The sequence below is a fragment of the Antechinus flavipes genome, chromosome 5 (assembly GCF_016432865.1).
Source record: "Antechinus flavipes isolate AdamAnt ecotype Samford, QLD, Australia chromosome 5, AdamAnt_v2, whole genome shotgun sequence".
Classification (NCBI taxonomy): Eukaryota; Metazoa; Chordata; class Mammalia; order Dasyuromorphia; family Dasyuridae; genus Antechinus; species Antechinus flavipes.
The window spans coordinates 88,709,678-88,734,808 of NC_067402.1; the positions used below are offsets into that span (position 1 = coordinate 88,709,678).

At 33.9% G+C, this 25,131-nt stretch overlaps 1 protein-coding gene across 3 annotated transcripts in view; it reads right to left on the reverse strand.

Annotated features, from left to right (window-relative positions):
- ACTR3B (actin related protein 3B) overlaps positions 1-24,218 on the reverse strand; it is a 92,713-nt gene extending 68,495 nt beyond the window's left edge. Inside the window, exons 1-2 of one of the 3 annotated variants that reach the window (XM_052000581.1) lie at positions 24,031-24,218; positions 4,053-4,108 (exon numbers count right to left, since the gene is read on the reverse strand). In XM_052000581.1, coding sequence (XP_051856541.1) covers positions 4,053-4,108; positions 24,031-24,074 — 100 coding nt within the window. In that variant the 5' untranslated portion in view covers positions 24,075-24,218. The other 2 variants (XM_052000580.1, XM_052000582.1) reach the window with 2 other exon arrangements.
- Positions 24,219-25,131: the final 913 nt, after the last annotated feature.

The window sequence follows — 25,131 nt, forward strand, 5'->3', positions numbered from 1 at the left end:
ATATATTTTAAATGAAAAAACAAACTATACAAAATAGAGATTTGCAGTTTCTGGTACAATCTTCTTTTTTTGTTCTATCCTTTATTTCCAAATATAAATTCTCATTTTATTTGATGTTTTTTAAGAAATTTTTAAAAAATAAATTTAAATTTAAAAAATTAAAAAGAAGTTAACAAAATAAAATAATGTAAGGCTAGGATATCAAGCTCTTTTAAGTTAGGCTTCACAAGGGAACTGCAGCCTGGAGGATTTGCTATGGTCATGGATCTCTCATCTTCTGATCTGCAGAAATTCAGAAATTCAATTTTATCAGCTTAAAATAGATAACAGGTAACTGACAATGATACTGTGACAACCAACCTTACAAGAAATTGATTTATAAACTGAAATGGGAATTTGTTCATTTACAATAAGGATATGTCTTTCTGGTAACCAAAACATTAATATGCATTACATAAAACACATTTTCCAAGAATCCAAATAACTATGAAACCAAACTACCATTTAGATGATATGGTTAGCATGGAAGCAGAATAAAGAGAATTAAATGTTCAAAAGGGATATATTAACTCTATACTATATGAGAGTTCATTGAATTATATTTGGCCCCAGTGTAAACATGATTTTTTCCTGACTAGATCAATCAGGTTTATCACATGAGATGTCTTTTCCTTAGCTAAGCATTAACAAAATTTTGTTCTTTAACTTTTTTTTCATAATCTTTATGTCAAATGTATTTTCTCCTTTAATGTACAAAGGAGATATAATCTTCGGGGCCTCCATCTGTGAGAGTCTATACTCATCAATAAGTACTACCTTTCCAATAGCTAAACAACAATGTTGACCACTCACCCCATCATCTACAATTGTACAATGCTCTCCAGGGCCACAAGTGTTTGTAAGAAATTACCTGACTTGTGTATCATTAGTACAGGTAGCCTAGATCTAAAAATTAATATCACCTGGTAAAACCTCAAAACATAACTCTTATGTTAGCTAGAGGTCCCAGGCCCTACTATTTTGTTAGAAGTATCAAGTTAAATCTTACAGAGTTTCCTCTGATAAAAACTTCAATTAGCTCATGTTTGATCTGAACATCCACTGATGTCTTAGAAAGATGAGCAAATATCTCCTATAAATCCGCTAGGCTTTCCCATTGGCCCTCCCAATGTGTTCTCTAAACTACCATTCTTTGCCATATAGCCTACTCCTGCACCTACTCTTGAGAAAACAAGGCCTTCATTTCCAAAATATATAGAGAATTGACTCTAATCTATAAGAAATCAAACCATTTTCCAATTGATAAATGATCAAAGGATGTGAACAGACAATTCTCAGACGAAGAAATTGAAACTATTTATAGACATATGAAAATATGCTCCAAATCATTATTAATCAGAGAAATGCAAATTAAGACAACTCTGAGATACCACTACACACCTGTCAGATTGGCTAGAGTGACAGGGAAAGATAATGGGGAATGTTGGAGGGGATGTGGAAAAACAGGGCCACTGATACATTGTTGGTGGAATTGTGAACACATCCAGCCATTCTGGAGAGCAATTTGGAACTATGCTCAAAAAGTTATCAAACTGTGCATACCCTTTGATCCAGCAGTGTCTCTACTGGGCTTATACCCCAAAGAGATACTAAAGAAGGGAAAGGGACCTGTATGTGCCAAAATGTTTGTGGCAGCCTTGTTTGTAGTGGCTAGAACTGGAAAATGAAAGGATGCCCATCAATTGGAGAATGGTTGAGTAAATTGTGGTATATGAATGTTATGGAATATTATTGTTCAGTAAGGAATGACCAGCAGGATGAATACAGAGAGGACTGGCGAGACTTACATGAACTGATGCTGAGTGAAACGAGCAGAACCAGGAGATCATTATATACCTCAATAATGATATTATTTGAGGATGTATTCTGATGGAAGTGGATCTCTTCGATAAAGAGAGCTTTAATTGATCAAAGATGGACAGAAGCAGCTACACCCAAAGAAAGAACACTGGGAAATGAATATAAACTGTTTGCATTTTTGTTTTTCTTCCCGGGTTATTTATACCTTCTGAATTCAATTCTCCCTGTGCAACAAGAAAACTGTTTGGTTCTGCACACATATATTGTATCTAGGATATACTGTAACCTATTCAACACGTAAAGGACTGCTCGCCATCTGGGGGAGGGGGCAGAGGGAGGGAGGGGAAAAATCGGAACAGAAGTGAATGCAAGGGATAATGCTGTAAAAAAAAATTACCCTGGCATGCATTCTATCAATAAAAAGTTATTTTAAAAATAAAATAAATAAAATAAATAAATAAAGAGAAAACAAGGCCTTATTATTCATCTGCCTACACACTCCTCCAGATGGCCAGATAGGGTCATTCACCATGCTGCTCTGTCACAAATCTGAGCTCTAAACCATCTAGGCAACACCTGAAAGATCTATATTTATCACGGTATACAGTCTTACAGCTGTATCATCCTATATCCCCCTTATTAAAATGTGAGCTCCTTGAGGACAGAGACTATCTCCCTTTTGTAGTTTTTCCTCCAGCATTTAGCACAGAATTTGACACACAGTAAGTGCTGATAAGTATTTTTTCATTAAGTTATTCATTATTTTCTTTGCTCCCATTTAATCATTATGAACACCTAAATCTGAGCCATTTCTAGTTCTCCCATAGTAGAGATCAGTCTTTTCAGCAATCAATAATCCTCCAAAGAACATTTGGTTATATATAAAAGTTGATACCACTAGACCCAGATACCTAACACACCACTCTCCAAAAGCCCACCTTTGGAAAAAGGCAAAGGAAAAAAGAAACATAATCCTTCCCTCACCAAAGAATGTCAAGACAAGTTGTATCCTTCATCCCAAGCCTTACTTGCAAATCAAAATACATTTTTTGTTACTTACATTTTGAGTACTTCTACTTCAACATTTATCTCCAAATAATGCATTATTTAACAAACAGAATTTTAGTAAAATCTGGGCCAGTTTATCAGAATAACTAATGCTCTCCACTATATAAAGAATGGTTCTTGTTCTTTTAATTTAATTCAATTCAATATACATTTATTAAGTACTTACTATGTGCCAGGCACTAAACTACGAAGTGCTGCCACTTTACTAAGCTAATTACAAAGCCTTCCTTGCTGATTTTATCCCTAAAACAGAAAGGTCTATCTATTGTTGTTGTCACTGTTGTTACTATTGTTATTTAGTCATTTCAATCCTGTTTGAAGATTGTTGAACATTGAAATCTGTTTGGCTCTTTATGATCCATTTGAGCTTTTCTTGGCAAAGATTCTAGAATAGTTTGCCATTTCCTTCCCCAGCTCATTTTACAGATGAGGAAATTAAGGCTTACAAGATTAAGTGACTTGCCCAAGGTCACAAATAGTGTGTCTAAGTCTTCTTAACTCTAGACTTGGTACACTAGTCACTATGCCACTTAACTGGCCAGAAGGTTCTATGGGCCCTCTTAAATTTACTGACTAAATGTGTGTGTGTGTGTGTGTGTGTGTGTGTGTGTGTGTGTGTGTGTGTATGTATGTATGTAAGGACAGAGGAAGACAGAGACAGACTGAAAGAAAGAAAATGCACTAATCTGAAAGCGTAAGAGTTCCTTCAATTGGGTAAGCAGTGCAAACCAGACAAAAAGAGAATTATTTTTTAATTTAAAGTTACCAGTTCATTTCAAGAATAAATAGACAAATTTTCCAGGTCTTTTAAATAATTCTAATTGAAATTATTGATATTTCTAATTGAACCTTAATTTAATTTATAGGCTGAAGTCACAGGAACCATGATTAAGGACAACTGAAACAGAAGTAAAGAAAAATTAGGAAACTATCTCTAAAGAGTACTTATAAGATCCTAAGGGTAAATTCAGGATGATAAAGAGCAGGGGAAAATACTATTTTCTAGCCATCAAAATAATATATAGGAAAATGCAGAATTAATTAGTTCATTTGAAAACCAGTGTATTCAAAATATTTTCAGAAAATATAATCTTCATGAGTGTAAATTTTAAGTTTCTACTTACATGATGGTATAATGAATTGAGGTTCGGTGTTGCCTGCATAGCCAAGCTTGGTATACCTACAAGCACAAAATCATTGAAAGATGTTTAAAGGACAACCATTTTCACATTTCCATAGCCCTGAAATTCTAAGACTTAACTCTACAATGAAATGGATGAAATATTTGATCTCAAATTTTTAGACATTTATAAAAACCAAAAACATTATTCTACTAATTTTTAATTTTATCCTAATAAATTTTCTCATTTCACATATTTCATTATTTTGTGAATCTTCTATTAAATGAATTTATAATATTGTATCTAGTCTATGGGGCAGATAGGTGAGTAGAATGCCAGGTCTAGAATCAGAAAGATTCCTCTTCCTGAGTTCAAACCTGGCCTTAAGATACTTATGAGCTATGTAAACCCAAGCAAGTTACTTAATCCTGTGTGCCTCCGTTTGCTCATCTGTAAACCTAAATGACAACAAAATTTAATCTATTAAATGAGTCTAGAATAGACTAAAAACATTTCTTTATTACCTCACTCATTTCAGAATTACATACAAGTTTCTATTCAGAAACTCCATAAAAGAAATTAAAGGAATCTTAATGAAAATAAAATGATAATATGCTACACCTTATTCCACACACATTTGTTCAATTCAAAAGTGTGTGTATACCTCTTTTTAAATGGAACCATCTGCTAGATATAAGTTGGAAAGCAAGAAGTAAATTGGAAAGCCTCATCAGCTGTTTCCATCTTATTAGGACTTTTGCAGTTTATAGCAATACTTAACGAATTCTGGACAATGATCTGTATTCTTTACTAATGTTTGGAATGTATAAAAATTTGTCACAGAAGCCATATACGCAACTAACTATAATTAGCTCCATTTTGCAAGTTATTTCAAAATATGTTCCATTAAATTCTAAAATATGGCAGCATTATAGCCTACCCTATACATAATTTTTTAGAAAATAATAAAGGCATTCTGAGCTAAAATAGCAGAGTAGAGGTAGCATTACAGCTGAATCCTCCCAACATTCCCCTCCAAACAACTTTAAATTAACATATCAAATACAATTATGGAGCAGCAAAGTCAACAAATGGTTTTAGAGAGATATTTTTCCAGCCCAGGACACCTTAGAAAATCAGTAGAAGAGGTCTGTGACATCAGTGTGGTTGACAACAGCAGCAGAGGACTTTGAAGGCAGCTGCTCAGTTCAGAGGCAGTTAAGAGGATGAACCAAATGGTCAGAAAGAAATTACAAGGGATACTGAGCTGACACTGGGCATAGGCAATACCACTGCGGATGCAGTTTGGGATCCTACTCCAGAATGAAGAGGAAAACTTGAGGTCAGTCACAAAAGTGGCAGTAGTACTTGTGGGTTCAGCAGAGCCGAGGCTCTTGCTGAGTAAAGACCAGAGCACAGGCCAGAAGGATTCCACCCTCTCCTAAGAAAATGCCACCTGGGAAGCACCAAAAACCCTAGAACTAGCTCTGAAAATAGCATCTTGGAAAAGCCTGAAGCTTGGCACAAAGCTTCCCCATCCCCAGGTGAACCCAGCCCAACTTAACAAAAAGTTAACATAACCCGGCCCTATTTAACATAAAGTCAAATGAGCAAACAAAAAGAACTCGACCATCAGAAGCTACTATGGTGGCTAGGAAAATCAAAATGCCTCTTCAGAAGAAAATAATGTGAAAACAGCCACAAGCAAAACCTCGAAGAAAATTGCAATTTGGACACAAAATTTTCCAGAAGAGTTAAAGAAAATGATAAGAAAGGGAGAGGTAGGGAAAGACTTAGCTGCTCTGTTCAATACAATGATCCAAACCAAAGCCAAATGACTCCTAATGAAAAATTCTATCCACCTCCGAAGAATTGATGAATTCTCAGTACAAACTGAAATATATTTTTTTTATTTTCTTGCTACGTGGCTAATATGGAAATATATTTTGCATGATTTCAAAGGTATAATTGATAGTTTGTCTTTTCAGTGGATGGGGGAGGCTCATGAGGGAGAGATTTAAAACAAAAAAATGTTTTAAAAGAATGTTAAAATAAATAATATTTTCTGAAAAATAATGTGGGATTTAAATGTACTTAGTGATCCATTGTTAATAATAATTTTAAAAAGTGTTTTTAAATAAAGGTATATTAATAGGGGAAAGCAAGCTAATTCCAGTTATGAATATAGTCATCACCCCCCAATACATAGCAATCTTAGTTCTCACTTAGCATTCTAAGGTGTACATCAGTGTTAAGAGTCACACTCATTCCAAGAGTTCTATTCTTGACCTGGTCTATATAGGCAAATTAGAAGATATTAAGGAAGACAGTTCAATTCTACACCTATTCTAATCAACTTCTAAGAACATTCTACAATAAAAAAAAAAAATAGGAAGAAAGAAAATTTTGTCTCAGATAAAAGTGAATCACAATTTGGCTTAAGCAGCCAGAGTTGCCACACTTTTTAAAACAAAAAATAATGCTCTAAATCACTACTGACTAGAGAAATGAAAATTCAAATTATTTTACAGAACTAGAAAAAATAATAATAAAATTCATCTGGAAGTACAAAAGGTCAAGAATATCAAGGGAATTAATGAAAAAAATAAAATAAAAAGGATGGTGCTTAGCAGTACCAAACCTAAAACTATATAATAAAGCAGCAGTCATCAAAACCATATGGCACTGACTAAGAAATAGAGTGGTGGATCAGTGGAATAGATTAGATAAACGTGATACAATATCAAGGCCTATGGTAATTTTGATAAATCCTCAAACTCCAGCTTCTATATAAGAACTCACTATTTGACAAAAATTGCAAGGATCAAGTGGATAGAAGGAAATGAAAGGGAACTTGAAAATACCTGTTGACTCACTCAGAAGACCCAATTATTCAGCACAACAAAAATATTTCCTTGAATCACTTCACACACACACACACACACCTCAAAATAAGCAAATGAGAGATATATATATTTAGACTATTTTTACTCATACATCACTAATATCTAAGAAATGATGACAATAATATTTGTGGGGTTTTGATAATAATATTTGTGATAATGGGAGGGAAGAAGTAGGAATGAGAAACAGATTTTTGTTAAATGAAATTTTTTTTTAATTGATGACAACATAAATACATACTGTCCAGGTACAGCTGCTGCAAATTCTAGCTTCTAGAATCAAAAAGATCATCCAAACTGACCATCCAACTAGCCACTGAATTGCATAACTGCTTTGTATTAAACTACCCAGAGCAGAGCAAATGTATTCCATGACTGCTCAACAACAATATTGAAAATAAGCATTCTTACAGCATGATCAATTTATTATTTATTTACCTGTCTTTTCAAGACAAATGAAAAAATGGTCTTGTTTAAAAGAGATTAAACTGGGAAACTAAACTATGCCAAAAGGCATGAGATGGTTAATATCAATACTTAATATGTATGTACCAAATGATAATGCTACAGGAAAAGCTAAATAAGGTAGAGAGAGAAATAAACAGTATAACTCTTATAGTGCTGAACCTCTATATGCCCCATTTCTAAGATAGACAATTCTAAAAGTAATAATAACAAAAATAAAGGATCTGAATAGAATTTTAGAAGAGTTGAACATCTCAGATCTCTATAATCATAGAATGGGAAAAGAAAGAAGTACATTTACTTCCCAACTTGGAAAGGCACGTTTATAAAAACTGTACACATATCAAAGCATAAAAACCTCAAAATGCAGAAAATACCAAACATTCATTATAAGCCAAAATTCAAAAAATTATATTCAGTGGGGGAGAAAATGTTAAAGAAATAATTAAAAACTAATCAGAGACTAAGTAACTTAGTCATAAGGAATTTGGGTCAAAAAACAAATGAAAAAATCATCAAATAACTTCATCAAAGAAAATGGCAATAAGGAAACATCATATCAAAATATATGGGAACAAGTAAAAGCAGTCATTAGGGGAAACTATCTCTCTAAACATTTTCATCATATAAAAGAACAATTTGTTAGACAAGCAAATAAAAATATAAGAAAACCAACAAATGTGAAAACCCCAATTAAACACTAAAATAAAAATTTTTTAAATCAAAAAATATTATCAAAAGTGAAAGTTTTTTCTTTTTTAAGTAGCAAGGTTGAGGGTTATTTTCTTTTATTTTCATTGGGGTAAGGAAAGTTTGGAGTCAAAAAGATAAACCATAAGCTACCAATGAAATTTTACTGTTTATATTATGACTTTATTATCCCATGGTCTTCTTATATGCTGAGACCATCTTCTTTTCCATTCATCTAACACTTTATAAGATACAACCTTTGCAGCAAATTTCTTAGATAAAGGTTTCATATCTAAGATATATATGGAACTAAGTCAAATTTACAAGAATGAGCATCATTCCCCCAGATCCAAGGATATAAAGTTTTCAGAAAAGAAATACAAGTTATGAATAGCCATATGAAAAAAAAAATGCTCTAAGTCACTAATAATTAGAGGAATATAACTTAAAACAACTAATACCCATGAGAAATTAAGACAAATAAAAAGGAAGAAGAAAAATGCTAGAGTACATGGGGAAAGTAAATTATATTAAAGACACTGTTAGTGCAGGTATGAACTTGTTCAATCATTCTGGAAAACAAAAGGCTATAAAACTGTGCCAGTCCTTTGTTCATGATACTATCCCCAAAGGGATCAATGAAAAAAAGAAAAAAACACATACATACAACAATATAAGAGCTCTTTTTATAATGACAAACAACTGGAAACAGAGGGGATGTCCTGTAATGGGCTGAGGCTTGAGTTGATGCACTGAGGTCCCAAGCACATGAGGCTAAATAGTAATTGGACCATAATCTATTAATATATAAGCTTGGAGAAAGAATGGCCCCCCGCCCATTTTTTGTGCAAGTCCTGATATGTTGTATAGGAAATGACGATTTTGGTGGGTGGAGGCAGGGGAGTGGAAAAGGAAGGGGAAGGAGAGACTTTTTGCTTTTGCCATTGCAACGACTTTTCTGTTTGTTTCTCTTCTTCTTTTTGCTTTTTGCTGAGGCAGTTGGGGTTAAGTGACTTGCCCATGGTCACACAACCAGGAATTGTTAAGTGTCTAAGGCTGGATTTGAACTCAGGTTCTCCTGACTTGAGGACTGGTGCTCTACCCACTGAGCCATCTCCTCCCAAAACAAACAGAAAAGTCATTGCAATGGCAAAAGCAAAAAGTCTCTCCTTCCCCTTCCTTTTCCACTCCCCTGCCTCCACCCACCAAAATCGTCATTTCCTATACAACACATCAGGACTTGCACAAAGAGTGAGCAGGGGCCATTCTTTCTCCTAGCTTATATATTAATAGATTATGGTCCAATTACTATTTAGCCTCATGTGCTTGGGACCTCAGTGCATCAACTCAAGCCTCAGCCCATTACAATGTCCATCATCTCCAAATTGATTAAACAAGCTATGTATATAAATGTGATGAATTACTAAGGTGTCCTATAAGAAAGGAAAAGGATGATTTCAGTAAAACAGGGAAGACTTGTACAAAGTGATACAAAGCAAAAAGAGCAGGACTAGGAGAATAATTTATACAATAATAGCAATACTGTAAATATAAACAACTATTGAAGAGTTAATCTAATCAACCAGAATTCCAAAACACTAATGAAAAATGCTACTTCCAAATGGATAGCTAATGAATTCAGATTGAAATTTGAAGCACGTTTTCTTCTGTCTTTCTTTTCCTTTATTTTTTGTTTTCAATATGGCTAATGCAGGAATTTAATTTGTATTAACTATACATAGGTGTAATGGATTTGGGTTTTCTTGCTTCAACAATAGGCAGGGGAAGTAAATAATTCAGAACTGAAAATACAATAAAACTTTTAAAAAGATAATGTGTTATAAACCACTTATTCCTACTATTCAAAATAAAATGGATAACCATGCAAGTCAAAAGGATTTTATTAAGGAGTACACTTTCAAAAAACTGAATGATAGTTCACCTGAGAATAGGAAAGCTCCAAAACTTTAACAGGTTAGGTTCAAATTAGAATTTTGGCAGGCCAAACAAAAATGACAATTCCTTTTTTTGTTTGTTTTGTGGGTTTTTTTGGCCCACTGATTTAGTTCTTTATTTTTCCCCAGTTACATGTAAGAACATTTTTAACATTCATTTTTAAAACTTTGATTTCCAAATTCTCTCCCTTCCTCCTTTCCCACTCTTACTCTCTACCCCCATTGAGAAGGCAAACCATTAGATATATAATGATCCAAGACAACTCTTCAAGACTTATAATGAAAAATGCTATCCATTCTGACTGAACACAGAATGAAGCACACTTTTTTTTAAACTTTATATTTTCTTGAGGGGCTTTTTGGTTTATGTTTTCTTTAACATTACCATAGAAATGTTTGGCATGACTAAACATGTATATAATCTATATCAAATTGCTTGCTTTCTTAATGGAGGAGAGGGGATAACGATGAGAGAGGAGGAAGGGCGCTTATTTGGAACTCTCAAGTTTTAAAATGAGTATTAAAAAAAATTTTACATGTAACTGGGAAAAAAGCAAAGTATTAAATCAATGAGCCAAAAAGGAAAAAAAATTGTCATTCTTCTTTGGCCTGCCAAATTTCTGGGAGCATCCTATTCATCTTTTCTTATAACACAGTAGTGTTCCATCATAATCACGTACCACAATTTTTTCAACCATTACTCAGTTGTTGGACATTCCCTTAATGTCCAATCTGTGCTGTCCCAAAAAGAGCCACTATAAATATTTTTATATATGTAGGTCCTTTTCCTTTTTGTTTTTTAATCTCGTTTGATAGAATTACAATTCTTACAAAAGACAAAAAAAAAAAAAAAATGAGAAGCTACTTAAATATATTAAGAGAATGAAAGCTGGCAAAAAGAAGCAGTGGTACCCATGTAATAATGACAGTACAAGATTGATAGATTTTAAGTTTGCAGCAAATGAGTTATGACTGAAGTTGTCATAACTAAAAAAAAAAATCCTAGATCATGAGATATTTAAAGAGACATAGACTATACAAGGATAGTTTTATTAAATTTTTTTGTGCAATAGGCTATATAGATCAAAATCAGAATGGGCAATTGGAGAATGGTTGAGTAAATTGTGGTATATGAATGTTATGGAATACTGTTCTGTAAGGAATGACCAGCGGGGTGAATACAGAGAGGACTGGCGAGACTTACATGAACTGATGCTAAGTGAAATGAGCAGAACCAAGAGATCATTACATACCTCAACAACGATACTGTTTGAGGATGTATTCTGATGGAAGTGGTTCTCTTCGATAAAGAGAGCTAATTAAGTTTCAATTGATCAAAGATGGACAGAAGCAGCTACACCCAAAGAAAGAACACTGGGAAATGAATATAAACTGCTTGCATTTTTGGTTTTTTTTCCCAGGTTATTTATACCTTCTGAATTCAATTCTCCCTGTGCAACAAGAAAACTGTTCGGTTCTGCACACATATATTGTATCTAGGATATACTGTAACCTATTCAACATGTAAAGGACTGCTTGCCATTTGGGGGAGAAGATGAAGGGAGGGAGGGGAAAAATCGGAACAGAAGTGAATGCAAGGGATAATGCTGTAAAAAATTACCCTGGCATGGGTTCTATCAATAAAAAGTTATTTTAAAAAAATCAGAATGGGTAAACATTTTGGGGAAAAAATAGAAAATTCGGGAAGAGAAAATAAATCATTTTTAGCAATGATTTCTAATCATGATTGCCTGTAAACCTCAACTATATTGAAAATTTCTTGATCACAGAATTCATGTCTACTTTTATCTTTTTATCCCAGTGCCTAACACAAAGCTTTATACATATTAGACACTTGCCTTATAACTTAATTCAAAAGTTTATTCTTTTATAGTCCCTATATGTATGTTGAAATACAAGTTTTTCAGAGATAAATTTTTATAATATTTTTTATTTTTCAAAATATATACAAAGATAGTTTTCAACAGTCACCCTTGCAAAACCTTATGTTCCATATCCTGCCCCTCTTCTTCCCTTCCTTCTCCCCTAGAAAGCAAGTCATCCAATATAGGTTAAACATGTGCAATTCTTCTACATATATTTTCACATTTGTCATACTGAACAAGAAAAGTCAGATCAAAAAGGAAAAAGAAATGAGAAAAACAAACCAAGCAAATAACCAAAAAAAAAAAAAAAAAAGAAAAGATTATGTTGTGATCCATACTCAGTTACCACAATTCTTTCTCTGGGTGTAAATGGCTCTCTTCATCACAAGACCATTGGAACTGGCTTGAATCATCTCATTGTTGAAAAGAGCTGCGTTCATCAGAATTGATCATCATATAATCCTGTTGCCCTGTACAACGATCTCCTGGTTCTGCTCATTTCACTTAGCATCAGTTCAAGTAAGTCTCTCCAGGCCTCTCTGAAATCATCCTGCTGATCGCTTCTTATAGAACAATAATATTCCATAACATTCATATGCCATAATTTATCCAGCCATTCTCCAATTGATGGGCATTCCTTCAGTTTCCAGTTTCTGGCTGCCACAATTTTGCACATGTGGGTCCCTTTTCCTTCTTAAGATCTCTTTGGGATACAGGCCCAGTAGTAACACTGCTGGATCAAAGGGTATGTACAAAGGGTATAGCTTTTTGAGCATACTTCCAAATTACTCTCCAGAATGGCTGGATCTGTTCACAGTTCCACCAACAATGTATCAGTGAGCCAATTTCATTATCTTTTCTTGTCATCTTGGCCAATCTGAGAGGTGTGTAGTGGTATCTCAGAGTTGTCTTAATTTGTATTTCTCTGATCAATAGTTCCAATTTCCTCATCTGAAAACTGTTCATAACCTCAAAGAGATCAGTTTGATATGAATGTTTGCTTTATAAAAGGATTCATACACATGATTACTTTCAATGATAAAATCTTAACACATTTAGAATTATTCTCTTAAAATCTACTCAAGAACTTGTTAGGGACAGAACAATTATGAAAATAAGATCTCGATTCACAATGAAACATAATTGTTACTAATCATCTTTTTTTCATAGCTGTAGGAATGAAAGATTTTTAGTGTGCTATTAAAATTATGTAGCCATGGATTATATACTGGTAAACAATTACCTATCCTACAGAAAAACTGCTAAAACATTATTATTTTAAGCCAAAGAGAGGTTAAGGAAAAATTTACTGCTTAGATTAGGCAGAAAGCTCTCATCAAATAGTCCAAAATACTATTACTTCTAAATGTGAAGTTTTTAAGATATATTTTTTAAAATCTATTTTCTTACTAAGCCTTTGTTATAATTATTCAAGTGTTTTTTTTTTCTTATACAAAATCTTTAAACATGTTTGAACTCCTTGGTACCTATTATATTTCAAAGAATAAAAGTCATGGCAAAAATAGTTGACTTTCAGATTACTATTTTCAGGTTAAAGATGCTAACGGTATACTTCAGTTATGATATAGATGAAAGAAGCTTCCATTTTGATACAATATTATATTTGCAAAATTTCCCAGAGTTCTAATAAGAACTACAAAACCTGTTCTTTCAAGAAACTATGATTGAAATTATAAAAATAGTAAAAAACGTATGATGAAGTATCATATAGGAATGTAGCAAAGCTCACTGGGCTACACTTCAATCAATGCTTTCAAGAATTTCAAAAAGCAAAAATAAACAAATAAATAAATATGTAAATAAGTAAATGAATGAATGAATAAGAATTTCAAAAAGCAGTCATAAATACTAAATTGGATTTCCAAAGTTAGTTTTATTTTTCAGAAAACCATTCACAAATTCAAAAGCATTCTTTGCATCAGTTTTGTCAGACTACTTAAAATTCTTAAAACAAGATTAGCTTCATTTATCCCAAATCGAACCTTACAAACTTTTAAAAAAACATTATTTACAAGTTTTATTGAACCAAAAAAAAAAAAAATTAGGAAATTAGAAAAACAAGGAAGTAGTAATTTGTGAGCCATACAAGAAAACTAACATAATAAAATCATATCTACTCACTGAAAACTAAAACCACAAATGAGAAATCCATAGAAAGTAATGACAAGGGAACTTCATTTTGATGCTCAGATATATCTGTGACATCACTGGTATTAGATGATTCTACCAGCACAAACTAAAATTCTTTCTTTTAAGAAATTCTACTTGTCTGAATGTTTGGTAAATTTTCAAGAGGATCCACTCAAATACTTTGAAGTTCTTGCTGAAAATATTCTGTTGTGTTTTTGCTTTTTAATTTGAGTGTTACCAGTGTAGCAATAAGGCTGTCATACCATATCTTTGCTACACAAATTGGTTGGTCTCCTTTTGTGGTTATACTTGACTTTGATACATCCTTTTTACCCTGCCTTAAGATAATATGTATTACTAATTATAATAGCTTATTCTGAGCCACCATTTCATCTTTCTCTTGTACTTTAAATCATTCTGAAATCCTTTTTTTAACTTAATAAAATGAATAACCATCAACCAATAAAAATTCAGACCTTAAGCATTTAACAAGGTAGAATCAAATGAATTAAGAAAACAAAATATTTTGATTGTCCCACTTTTGGGTGTATCTCAAGTTTAACTATCTCTGGCATGTTCTTCATTCTTCTATAAAATGATTACAGACAATGTGTGCAGAGTACTGATCCTGCTAATCTCACTTTGTACTACTTTATTTCCTTGTATCTCATAATTTATTATTCTTTTTGACACAGGAATCTTCTATTACATTATCGTACCATAATTTATTCAACCTTTTTCCAAATGCTGGATATTTAGATGTTGGAGTCCAGCTCCTGTAGTGAATTAAAGGTGTGAATTTACCAGGGCCAAGTGGAAAAGTTTGAATTATGAACTCTTCAAAGTTTATTGATCACAAAGACAAATATTATACCTCAAATGCTCATAAACAATACAAAGTACATTCTTTGAAGTTCCTATGGTCTTCTCTAACAAACAAGTTCTACTGAGATATAAATGATTAAGCCCAGAGTCTTGGTTACTTAAACAGAGATGCAAATAGTTGAGATACACATCAGGATAAAGTTTATCACACCATTGTCTCAAGTATATTTCTCCCAAATGCCTTTATTCTCTATTGTGGGCTGTTTTTCCTATCCTAAGTTCAAAGGTTGACTTTAATCCAAAAAGCAGTATTTACATTTTACTTCAATCACTAGATTATTAATTTATTATATTGACAAGAAGTCTCTGCTATTTCAATAAGAAAAGGAAGTTTTGGTGAGCCAAGTTACTGTAAGATTCAAGAACCTGGAATGGATTCCCGGCCCTCTACATTTAGACTGCTAACAATTTTTTTTCACCATTACAAATAGAACAGCAATGAATATTTTTGTCAAAGATCTTGTGACAGAAGAAATATCCTAAGTGTTCTCTCCCATGCAATCTAGGCTATTTTTCCCCCTCAATTGGCATTAAATCTATCCTTGAGGCTCAAGGGACTTCAGGCCTAGGCTGTTCACCTCATTTTCTGGTCATTTAAATTTTTTTTTAAAACCCTCCCACCAGGGACTCCAGGTAGTTTCTAATGCTTGGCTGGCAGATCACCACGGTTAACTCATAGACAAGGGAGTTTCATTTAGCTATATGAACTGGATTCTTCTTGACCCATGGATATCCCTGTTGCATATTTCTGCTATAGTTAATTGTTGAATGACAGTGTCTCAATCTGTTCCAGTATTGAACATAAACTACTAGGGAGCTGACCTGAATCAGGCTCAGAATATAGTATGCTGTTCTTTCCTTTTTATGGTACTTTCAACAATAAAATCACTGGATCAAAAAGGATTACCAGGTTTTCAATCTTACTGCAAATAGCTCTATTCCTCTACAAAATATTCATATCTATATAAAGTCCCAAAAAGAAAAAAACTCCTTGGATTTTTTATATTTAACATTTCTTAATAGCATCTAACATGGATTTTTGCTCAGAAAGTACTATGTAGGTATATGTACGTATATGTATATATGTACAATATGCCACACTTTATTCTACTATTCTTCAAATTCTGGATACACAGAATGTTTTAATTTTTTGTTATTATAAATAATGAAGTCATGAACATTTGATCACAGATATGTTCTTATCTGATCCTTTTTTTCTTTTTTGAGATAGAGTCCTAGAAATGGAAAGAACTATTCAAGAACAGTTAAGATGTTTTGTGACATTAGCTATTGCTTTCCAAAATATTGTAGCAAATAAACCAACAATTTATTAAAGTACTGTTTCCCTGTAGCTCTACCCACATTATTTGATCAGAAAGTTTACAAATTTTTTATATGATTACTAGTAGTCTGTGTATTTTTCCTCATAAGTTCTTTGTATCCCCTAATCACTGCCCCACCATGGAGTATGTGTTAACTAGCCTCATAGATCATTATCACCATACAGGAAACAGCATGGTACTTGAGTTCATATCCCATCTCTTCTGTTTACTGCCTGTGTTAGCTTGAATATGTCTCTTAACGTCTCTGGTTCTGTTTCTTCATCTGTAAAAAGAGGAGTTCAGATTTAATAATCTCTAAAGACCCTTTAGTTTTAAATCTATAAGGCTATGCAATATGTGTTAATTATTTATGGATTCTGGCTATCTGACTTTACCTGATATACTTATTAAAAATATTTTTCTAATAAATTTCTTTATATTTTAAACATGATTTTATTTATATAATCAAAATCAAATACTGTCAGCAATGATGTCTATTTTTGATTGATTATACTTTGCCTCTTCAGAAATGAAAAAAAAAAAAAAATTATCTCCTTTTCCACAAAAAAAAACCTTACATTATTTATATAGTCACCTATGACTCATCTACTACTGCAGTCATTACTTAAAATGTTCTGTGAAATGTAATAGTGTAGAGTAGGGTAGAAGATATGAATCTAACCTAATTTTTTCCAATCCAACTATCCAGTTTTCCCAGCAGTTTTTATTAATAATTTTAATACCAGCTATCTGAGAATGGTCACTATACTAATCTTTTATGTTAAATATGTCACTACATTAATCCTTTATGTTACTTGAATTTCATTTCTAATAAGAGATTTAATATGGATTTTTGCTTAGTATTTTTGCTAAGAAAACTACATAGGTTCTCAAATGTGATCTAGTGCAATTTCTTCCTCACTTTAACCAATTCTGAACCTTGCAGATTGTTTCTCTGAAGCAGTGTAGATGTGTGTGTGTGTGTGTGTGTGTGTGTGTGTGTGTACATATATATGTGTATATATATATATATATATATATATATATATATGTGTATATATATATATATGTATATATATGATATGTGTACAAGAGGCAGCACAAGAAGTAGTACTGGAACAATGGGATTTGTTGACAGAAAACAATTCAAATTCAAATTCTGTAACTTACTATTTGGGGAAAAAAAATCATCTTTCTCATCCATAAAACAAGAGGATTAGATGAGGTAATTTTTGAGGTTTCTAATAGTTCTAAATACTACAATTATTGCCCTAAAGTTATACCTTATTTATCTACTCCTGGAGTAACTCAGTACACTATCTCACCACATTTCATAGTCTAGAAAAAAATGTATTTTTATTTACTTTATTTTCTCCAATTTGAATTATTCTTCTGAATAATTACAGTTATTACTGAAAAGGAGCTCTTTGGTTATTTCCAGGGCTTAAAGCAATTAAATATGAAGTCATTTTTGAACAGGCATATTTGAAGAACTTCCACAATGATAAGGAATTCTCTATTTGGACTCTGTACAGGATAAATTCAATAATACCAATGAATAGCTTTAGTAAACAATGTATCCTGCATGCCTCGCTTTATGTTACTATTCAGAGAGTCAATGAAAAAAGAAAATTATGGCACCGGAGTTAATTTAATGCACATGACCTTATAGAGCTCTACTGTTTTACCTTAATTTTTTTTTAAAGCAACTAAAAACAAACAAAATAGGATCTTATATTTTCTACACTTCAAAGTGAGTTGTATGATTGTAGAGGTATGGTCTGCTACAAAAAATAACCTTCAAAAATCTACCTATCATTTTCTTATGCTTCCAAGAATGCCCTCATGCAGAGACCATTTCCATATAAAGATCTCGATGACCATAATATGTTTAGATGAACTGCACATGTTTAATCTAGATTGGATTACTTGCTGCCTAGAGAAAGGAGGAAGGAAGGAGGGAGGGAGAAAAATATGGAATACAAGGTTTTGCAAGAGTGATTGTTGAAAACTATCTGCATGTATTTTCAAAAATATAAAGCTATATTAAAAAAAAAAAGATCTCAAGGAGGCAAGGCAGTAGGTAAGTGGGTCAGTAATTACAGTAGAGCACCTTTCCACTGTCCAGATAATCAGGAAAAAAGAAGTTTTTCTTACAGAGAGAGAGAGATGGGTTGGAGATAGAGGAAGGTGGGGAGGGGTTTAAATGTCAACAAAAACAAAACAAATTATTTTAAGAGGTAGGAAAAATCCTAACTAAAATCAGAAAAACTAAGAGTGAAATAAAATCATATAAAGGGGAAAGGGAAGGAAAAAAGGACCTTGAAACATATGAGGCTAAAAAATGGATAAAAGATTGCTCTCATAAAACTCTGGAGCAAGTTCTAGTGAGTGGCCCCTACTTGTATTCTAAGGAATGATAATGTGGGTCCATAAAAATTGTTCAGTATGAAATTATACAATAAGAGTCAAATGAAGAAGAGATTTGTAGTCATAGTTAGAAACTCCCAATTTAGGGGGATTAAGGTAACTCTGTGTAAATCAGACAACAAAAGAGATGTCTACTGCCATTAGTAACAAGAAACTCCTAAAGATATGTCAAAGTAAATTACTACTATATATTTCCAATAAGTGACATGACACAATTGATTCTGCCTGAAAAAATTGAGAAAAGTACTGCTAAAAATTATAATGCTGGATAAGAAACATGGGAACATAAAAGGGACTTTCATCATTGCTGCCCATCAAAAGTAAGATCTTCAAAAGAGAAAGAAAGATCTAAAAGTTAACATCTCCTTAGGAAGATAGAGGATAAGAATGGGATATAGATTTCTGGACCATAGCTAAAAAAAAAAAAAAAAAAAAAAAAACGGAAATGACTATATAGGGATAGCTTGCTCTAACAAGGACCAGTAAAACAGCATTGACTTTTAAATGTAATCAAAAAAATAAAAATAAAATAAAATAAATGTAATCAAAAAGATTTTAACCTAAATAGGGAAAAGGAATAGAAGGAGAAAAGGGGAGAAAGAGGAGAGACAAGGAAAGAGCAAGGGAAAAGGAGAGGAAAGGGAGAGAAACAGGGAAAGAAAGAGGGAGAAAGAGAGAGACAGAGAGAGAAGAGAGAGATAGAGACAGAGAAGAATGAAGGAGGAGAAGAAAAGAAGGAAAAGAGAGGGAAGGAGGGAAAAAGAGGGAGGAAGAAAAAGGAAAAAAGGAAAAAGGGAGGGAGGAAGAGAGAAAGAGGAAAGGAGGGCGAGAAGGAATAAGGAAGAGAAGGAAAAAGGGTGAGAGGGAGAAAGGGAAGGAGGGAGAGAGAAAAGGGGAGTGGAGAGGGAAAGAGAAGGAAGAAGAAAGGGAGGAAGAGGAGAAATAGAAAACTAAAGGCAACAATAACTTAGGATCTGTGGACTTCTTAAAGAGATATTTTAATTGTATTTTAATTGAATTTTAGTTTTATTTCTAATTCTACATATTTTGTGAATTTTAAGACATTATTCTGAGAAAGGATCCATCTTCATCAGACATCCAAATGGATTCATAACATCTAAAAAAGGTTAAGAATTCTACCATAAATTGTTAATTACCAGATAGAAAGAAAAGTGTACAAATAGTCAAAAACTCAGAACTAGCAAAATCAAGGAAAAGAAGCAGGAAAAAACAAAAAACAAAAAAGATGACTCCCGTGTCTGTAAACAAATGCACAAAATAGTCTGGTAATAGCTTGAAAGGTGTTGATAGTAACTCTTAATTCATTCCCTCCAATATTTTAATAGCTTTTTTCTACAATGTCTCTTTAACAGCAATAACATATTGATTCTTTAATTCTGCAGTATCAGGTGGATTATTCTAACTGCTGTCAACTCAACACATTTATCCATAACTGGAACGCTTCCCACAATCATGTACTTTAAGCAGAAGGTAACTTGAAGTGAACTCAAATCATTGCTGTTCAGAAATCAAAGTGTAACTTCTTTAATCTGGATATAAAAAGAATAATATGGTTACAAAAGAAAACTTTCCTTGTTTAATAGATTCAAAAAGTAATCACCCACTATTTCAGGGGAAATTAGTGAAGTAACAACTAGCCATTCTGATGTAGTCATTAACTGTAGACGCATTAGGGGAATCAACTAATACAAAAATTCATTTATAATTCTACTTGGAAATAAAAAATTTTCATTTATATTTTCTTTGCCTTATGGATTTAAAAATATGTACTGCATAGACTGGCATAGAATGGTCCTTAGGCAGTCTTAAATTCCTTCCAGTATTAAAATAAGAATTCATATATTATATGAAAATATTAATATATTCTTTTACAGGTATCTTTGATGTTGATGGTAGGCTGAAAAGAAAACTGAGAAATCATTTGAACTCTCTCTAATACATATATATGTGTATATATGTTTTCCTTCATCCAATTGTCCTCTTATTAACATATACAAGGTACAGCAGAACAGTATTTTATTCTTGAACTCAAAGGCTGAGAAAAGATCGAGTTGCCATACCAAAAAAAAAATGAAGCAAATGTAAGGTTCAATTAAAACTCATTCATCCTACAAAAATTAAAAAGTTTTAGCCTTTTTGGAAATATAATGCTAGATAGGAATTCATAAAACCCCACACTGGTTACCAGAACTGTGTGTCTATTTCAAACCCTCTGGGGAAAACTCTGACATTATTACTTCTGGGCACTAGAATAATAACTACACCAGAAACAGCTTTATTTATTCATTAAAATAATACAGATCACATCTTCTTGATTATTTTTTCTCAACAACAACAACAACAAAAACTGTAAGTAAGCAGTACAGTTTGGGTATTTGAAGCAATTACATTGAAACTATTTCTCTGGCAATAACATGCATTTCCTTTCCCACCCACCAAAAAAAATTCACATTTTGAAATTCTACTTTATCAAAAAAAAAAAAAAATAACTGGAAGTGGATAGTTAACAAGAAATTAAGACATTAAACGTCTATTAGTAGACTCTATTGCCATCTTCCATTAATGGTTTGTGATGAAAGAAGTATTACAAATCCAAAAATAAAATCAAAGTTCTCAAAAACAAATACTAATTTGTTAAAGATCTTTTACCATTGTCTTCATTCTTTCAGTCTGATCTCCACTAAAGATAATAACACTCCAAGGGAAAGTAAAAGAAAGAGAAAATCAATCATTTCTTCCCAGGAGTTTAACAATACTGACCTATATTTGTGTTTTGCATACCAAATTAACTTTTGGAAAAAAAAAAAAAACCTGCAAAAATTCCCAGTACACAATATTTCAGGGATAATTATTAATATAGATAGTATTCAAAAACACAAGTCCTAGTTTTAAAATCTAAAGAAAAATATGATCAGATTGAAACAGATTGTAGAAAATTTTATAAAAATTATGTCCCCATAAGTTGAAAGAAAGTCAAAAGGAATCAGATCTATTTAGTGACAAAAATGATTCAAAACTTCCTTAAAGTTCTTTAAATGTTTATTTAATACCAGGCTATTTTACTACAAGCCTCATTCTTACATAAGAATATAAACTGGAATTTTCAAATTACCAAATTTGAATATATTTGCATTTGAATATGTATATGAATGTCTATACATATGTACATATATGCATGTATGCATATATACATAGATATACATGTGTGTGAAAACCAAGAGAATGAGAATTTACTTTTAGTACTTCATCTGTCTAAATCAGACTATCTCAGGCAAGTAAAAATACATGAATTCCTTAGAATTTAAATGAGTTGAGTTCTTATGAACTCAAATATAGAATCTTCTTACAGTACTATTTTAGGAGAAGTAATAACACTGAAAATTAAAAAAAAAAAAAACCTAATAATATGAGCTTTCACAAATGTAGATTTCCCCAAAAATGGAATATGTCATTTTCACCCACTACATTTTAAGGTCCTCAAAAGTGTTTTAAATAAACCTAAGACAGGAGCACTGTAATAACCAACCTTTAGAGTATGTGGTTTTAATATTGGACCAAAATAGATTAGAATATGTTGTTTTAATACTGGAATTCAATGATGGAGGAAGGGAAGGAAGAATAGGGAATAGCTTGATATGTTTATGTCATTGGAAGAGTACTAGACAGGAATTATTAGGAAAAAATGTGTGGTACAATGGGAAAAATGCCAAACTTAGAGTCAGAATCTGCATAAATCCCAACTCTGTCACTGTTATCTGTGGGACCTTAATGAAGTCACTTCACTTTCAGTTTCTTCATCTGCAAAAGGAAGGACTATCACCAAATCTATTTAGGATCCTGCAGTTAGGGTAAGTTAGTGACCATATTACCCAAGATGCTTTCAGGGATATAGGAGAAGCAGAAACTGCAACTTAGTCCATAAGAGAGGAGGAAAATAAAGCACAGAAGTAACACAAGCAGAAATGATTCACACTGTTACTGAAGATTAAGGCTAGTAAATGGACAGCAATCCAATGATGACAGAACATCTTTTCTACCCAGTGAATGAACAGGACTAGTGATGGGTCACTAGATTTGGGGGTTAGGAAGAACTTTCAGTGCAGCACCCCCAAAATCTGCAGATGAGAAAATTGAGGCTGGGGAAGATAATGGCTTTCCAAGGTCAAAGTGGTAGTAAGTACCAGACCTAGATTTCTGACTCAAGTTCATTGACTACAAAATAATAGCACCTTCTCACCTTGAACAAGATGAGAAAAGAATGAGGCTAAAAGACAAGCTCTCTTTATTCCAGAGGTTCTTAATCATTTTTGTGTCATAGACTACTTCAGCAATTAGGTGAAACCTATGGACCCCTCAAAATAATGTGGTTAAATGCCCAATCAAAATACATATAATTACAAAGGAATCCAATTATATTGGGAAACAGTAATCAAAATATTAAGAAAAAAATTAAGATTCCAGGTTAAGAATCCCTTCTTTAATACTATTTGATCCATTAAGAGGTGGGAGAAAGGACACAATGTAGGCACAGTTAAATTAGGTACTATCTTACTACATTTCTGACCTAATACATTTTTTCTTTCTCTCCACGTGGTCCAGTGAATGCCCATTTCCAATGGCTATGTGAATAAAGCCTTGAATGGCATGTGTAAGAATTGGATTTTGAGGGGGGAGGGAATAATTAAGTTCCTAGATAAAAAGGGAAGTGGTTAAAAAATTGCGGGAGAGAGAGGGTTACTTTTATGCTTCCTCGTGTGTTTAGATAATCGGAAGGTATAGGACTAGGGATGGAAATGGAGATGGAGAGGACAGGGATAAAGGATAGGGGTTGGGATGGGGATGAAGGTCTACCTGAGAGAGAGAGGAGGACATGGAAACAGAGGTGAAGATGAGGACAGGGATGGGAGAGGGTGGGAATGGGGAGGGAGACGGGGGATAGGGGATAAGGGATGAGAGGCAAGGATGAGGATAGAAACAGGGATGGGGATGGGGATAAGGGAATGGGGAACGAGAATGGAGGATGCGAGAGGGGTGAGACTGGGGATGGGAACGAAAAAGGAAGGAAATGGGGGTGGAATGGAAACGGGGATGGGATGGAGGAGGGGCGGGAGACGCTGCCAAGTGAGAGTCCTGGCCCCTCACCTGACGCCTCGGGCTGCAATTCGGGGGCGAAGGACAAGGGAAAGGTGGCGCGGCGAGGTGAGGGACAGGGAGCGCAGGGAAGGCCCGGGTGACGGCGGGGGCGAAGATGGGCGAGGACGAGCGGCTCTTACCCGGTGCCACAGTCCACCACGCAAGGAGGCAGGTAGCTCGCCATGCTCGGCAGGCGCTGTCACCGCACGCACCTTGCCCCGCAGCCGGGTAGCCGACCGCCGCCGGGGATCCCAGGCAGGTTTCGCCGACAGCCTCCCCGCCCGCCGCCTGGCAAGATTCGCTCCTCTCCTCAGCCCGCCCCCTTCCTTCCCTTCCCCCCGGGGTCGAACACCCCCGAGCCGCCTAGCGCTGCCACAGGCGAGGCCGCACGGGAGCCCGGATGAATCCTGCTCGCGCCGGTACCATGTGACACTCCGCTCCGCCCCGTCCTCCCCCAGCCGCCGGGAGGTGGCCCTGCGTGAAGCCAGAATAGCCATCTTACTTGAGGGCAAGGAAAGCTCTTTGCCCGTACCTTACTGACTTCATTCATGGGAAGGATGATGGGTCTTTATAGTAATGAAGATCCCTTTTGTTTCAGGATCTTCGTAAAACAGTCATCATAAAACATTGGTATCTGCCCCAAAATATACCCACCAAAAGCCTCCTGTGTATTCCCATCTTTAATACCTCTTTTTGATGTAAGAGAGCTTCTGCCTTGAAATCAGAGATACCTGGGTTCAAACCTTGCCTGGAAAACATGCTAATTCTGTAATATAATGTATATATATTTTATTATTATTAATTATATATATATATACACATACTGTATATATCTTGCACGGTCATGGGTGTTTATATGTCGTCTCTCCAATTCGAATCGAAAATCAACAGGAGGACCCATGTTATTGTCTTTTCTAACTCCAAGGCCCTTGGCAAATAGTAAGTGAGCACTTAAAAAGTATTTGACCGACCACAGACAAGTCAATTCATTTCTCAGTGAATAAAAAAAAAAAAATCTAAGATTAAACTACTTGTGTTGCCAAACTGTCTGTGCATGGAGTTTCTACACTGGAAATTCACTTATGGAATCAAAGTTCCTAACCCACCCTCATCCCCCCCAAAAAAAAAAAAAAATCTTTCTGAAGGAAAAAAGTATTGTAACAAAAAGAGAAGTAGACAGGGGAGATATTTGCGCATGAGTATGTCCTGCTACTTACATGACTTCTAAGTCACCAAGTCAG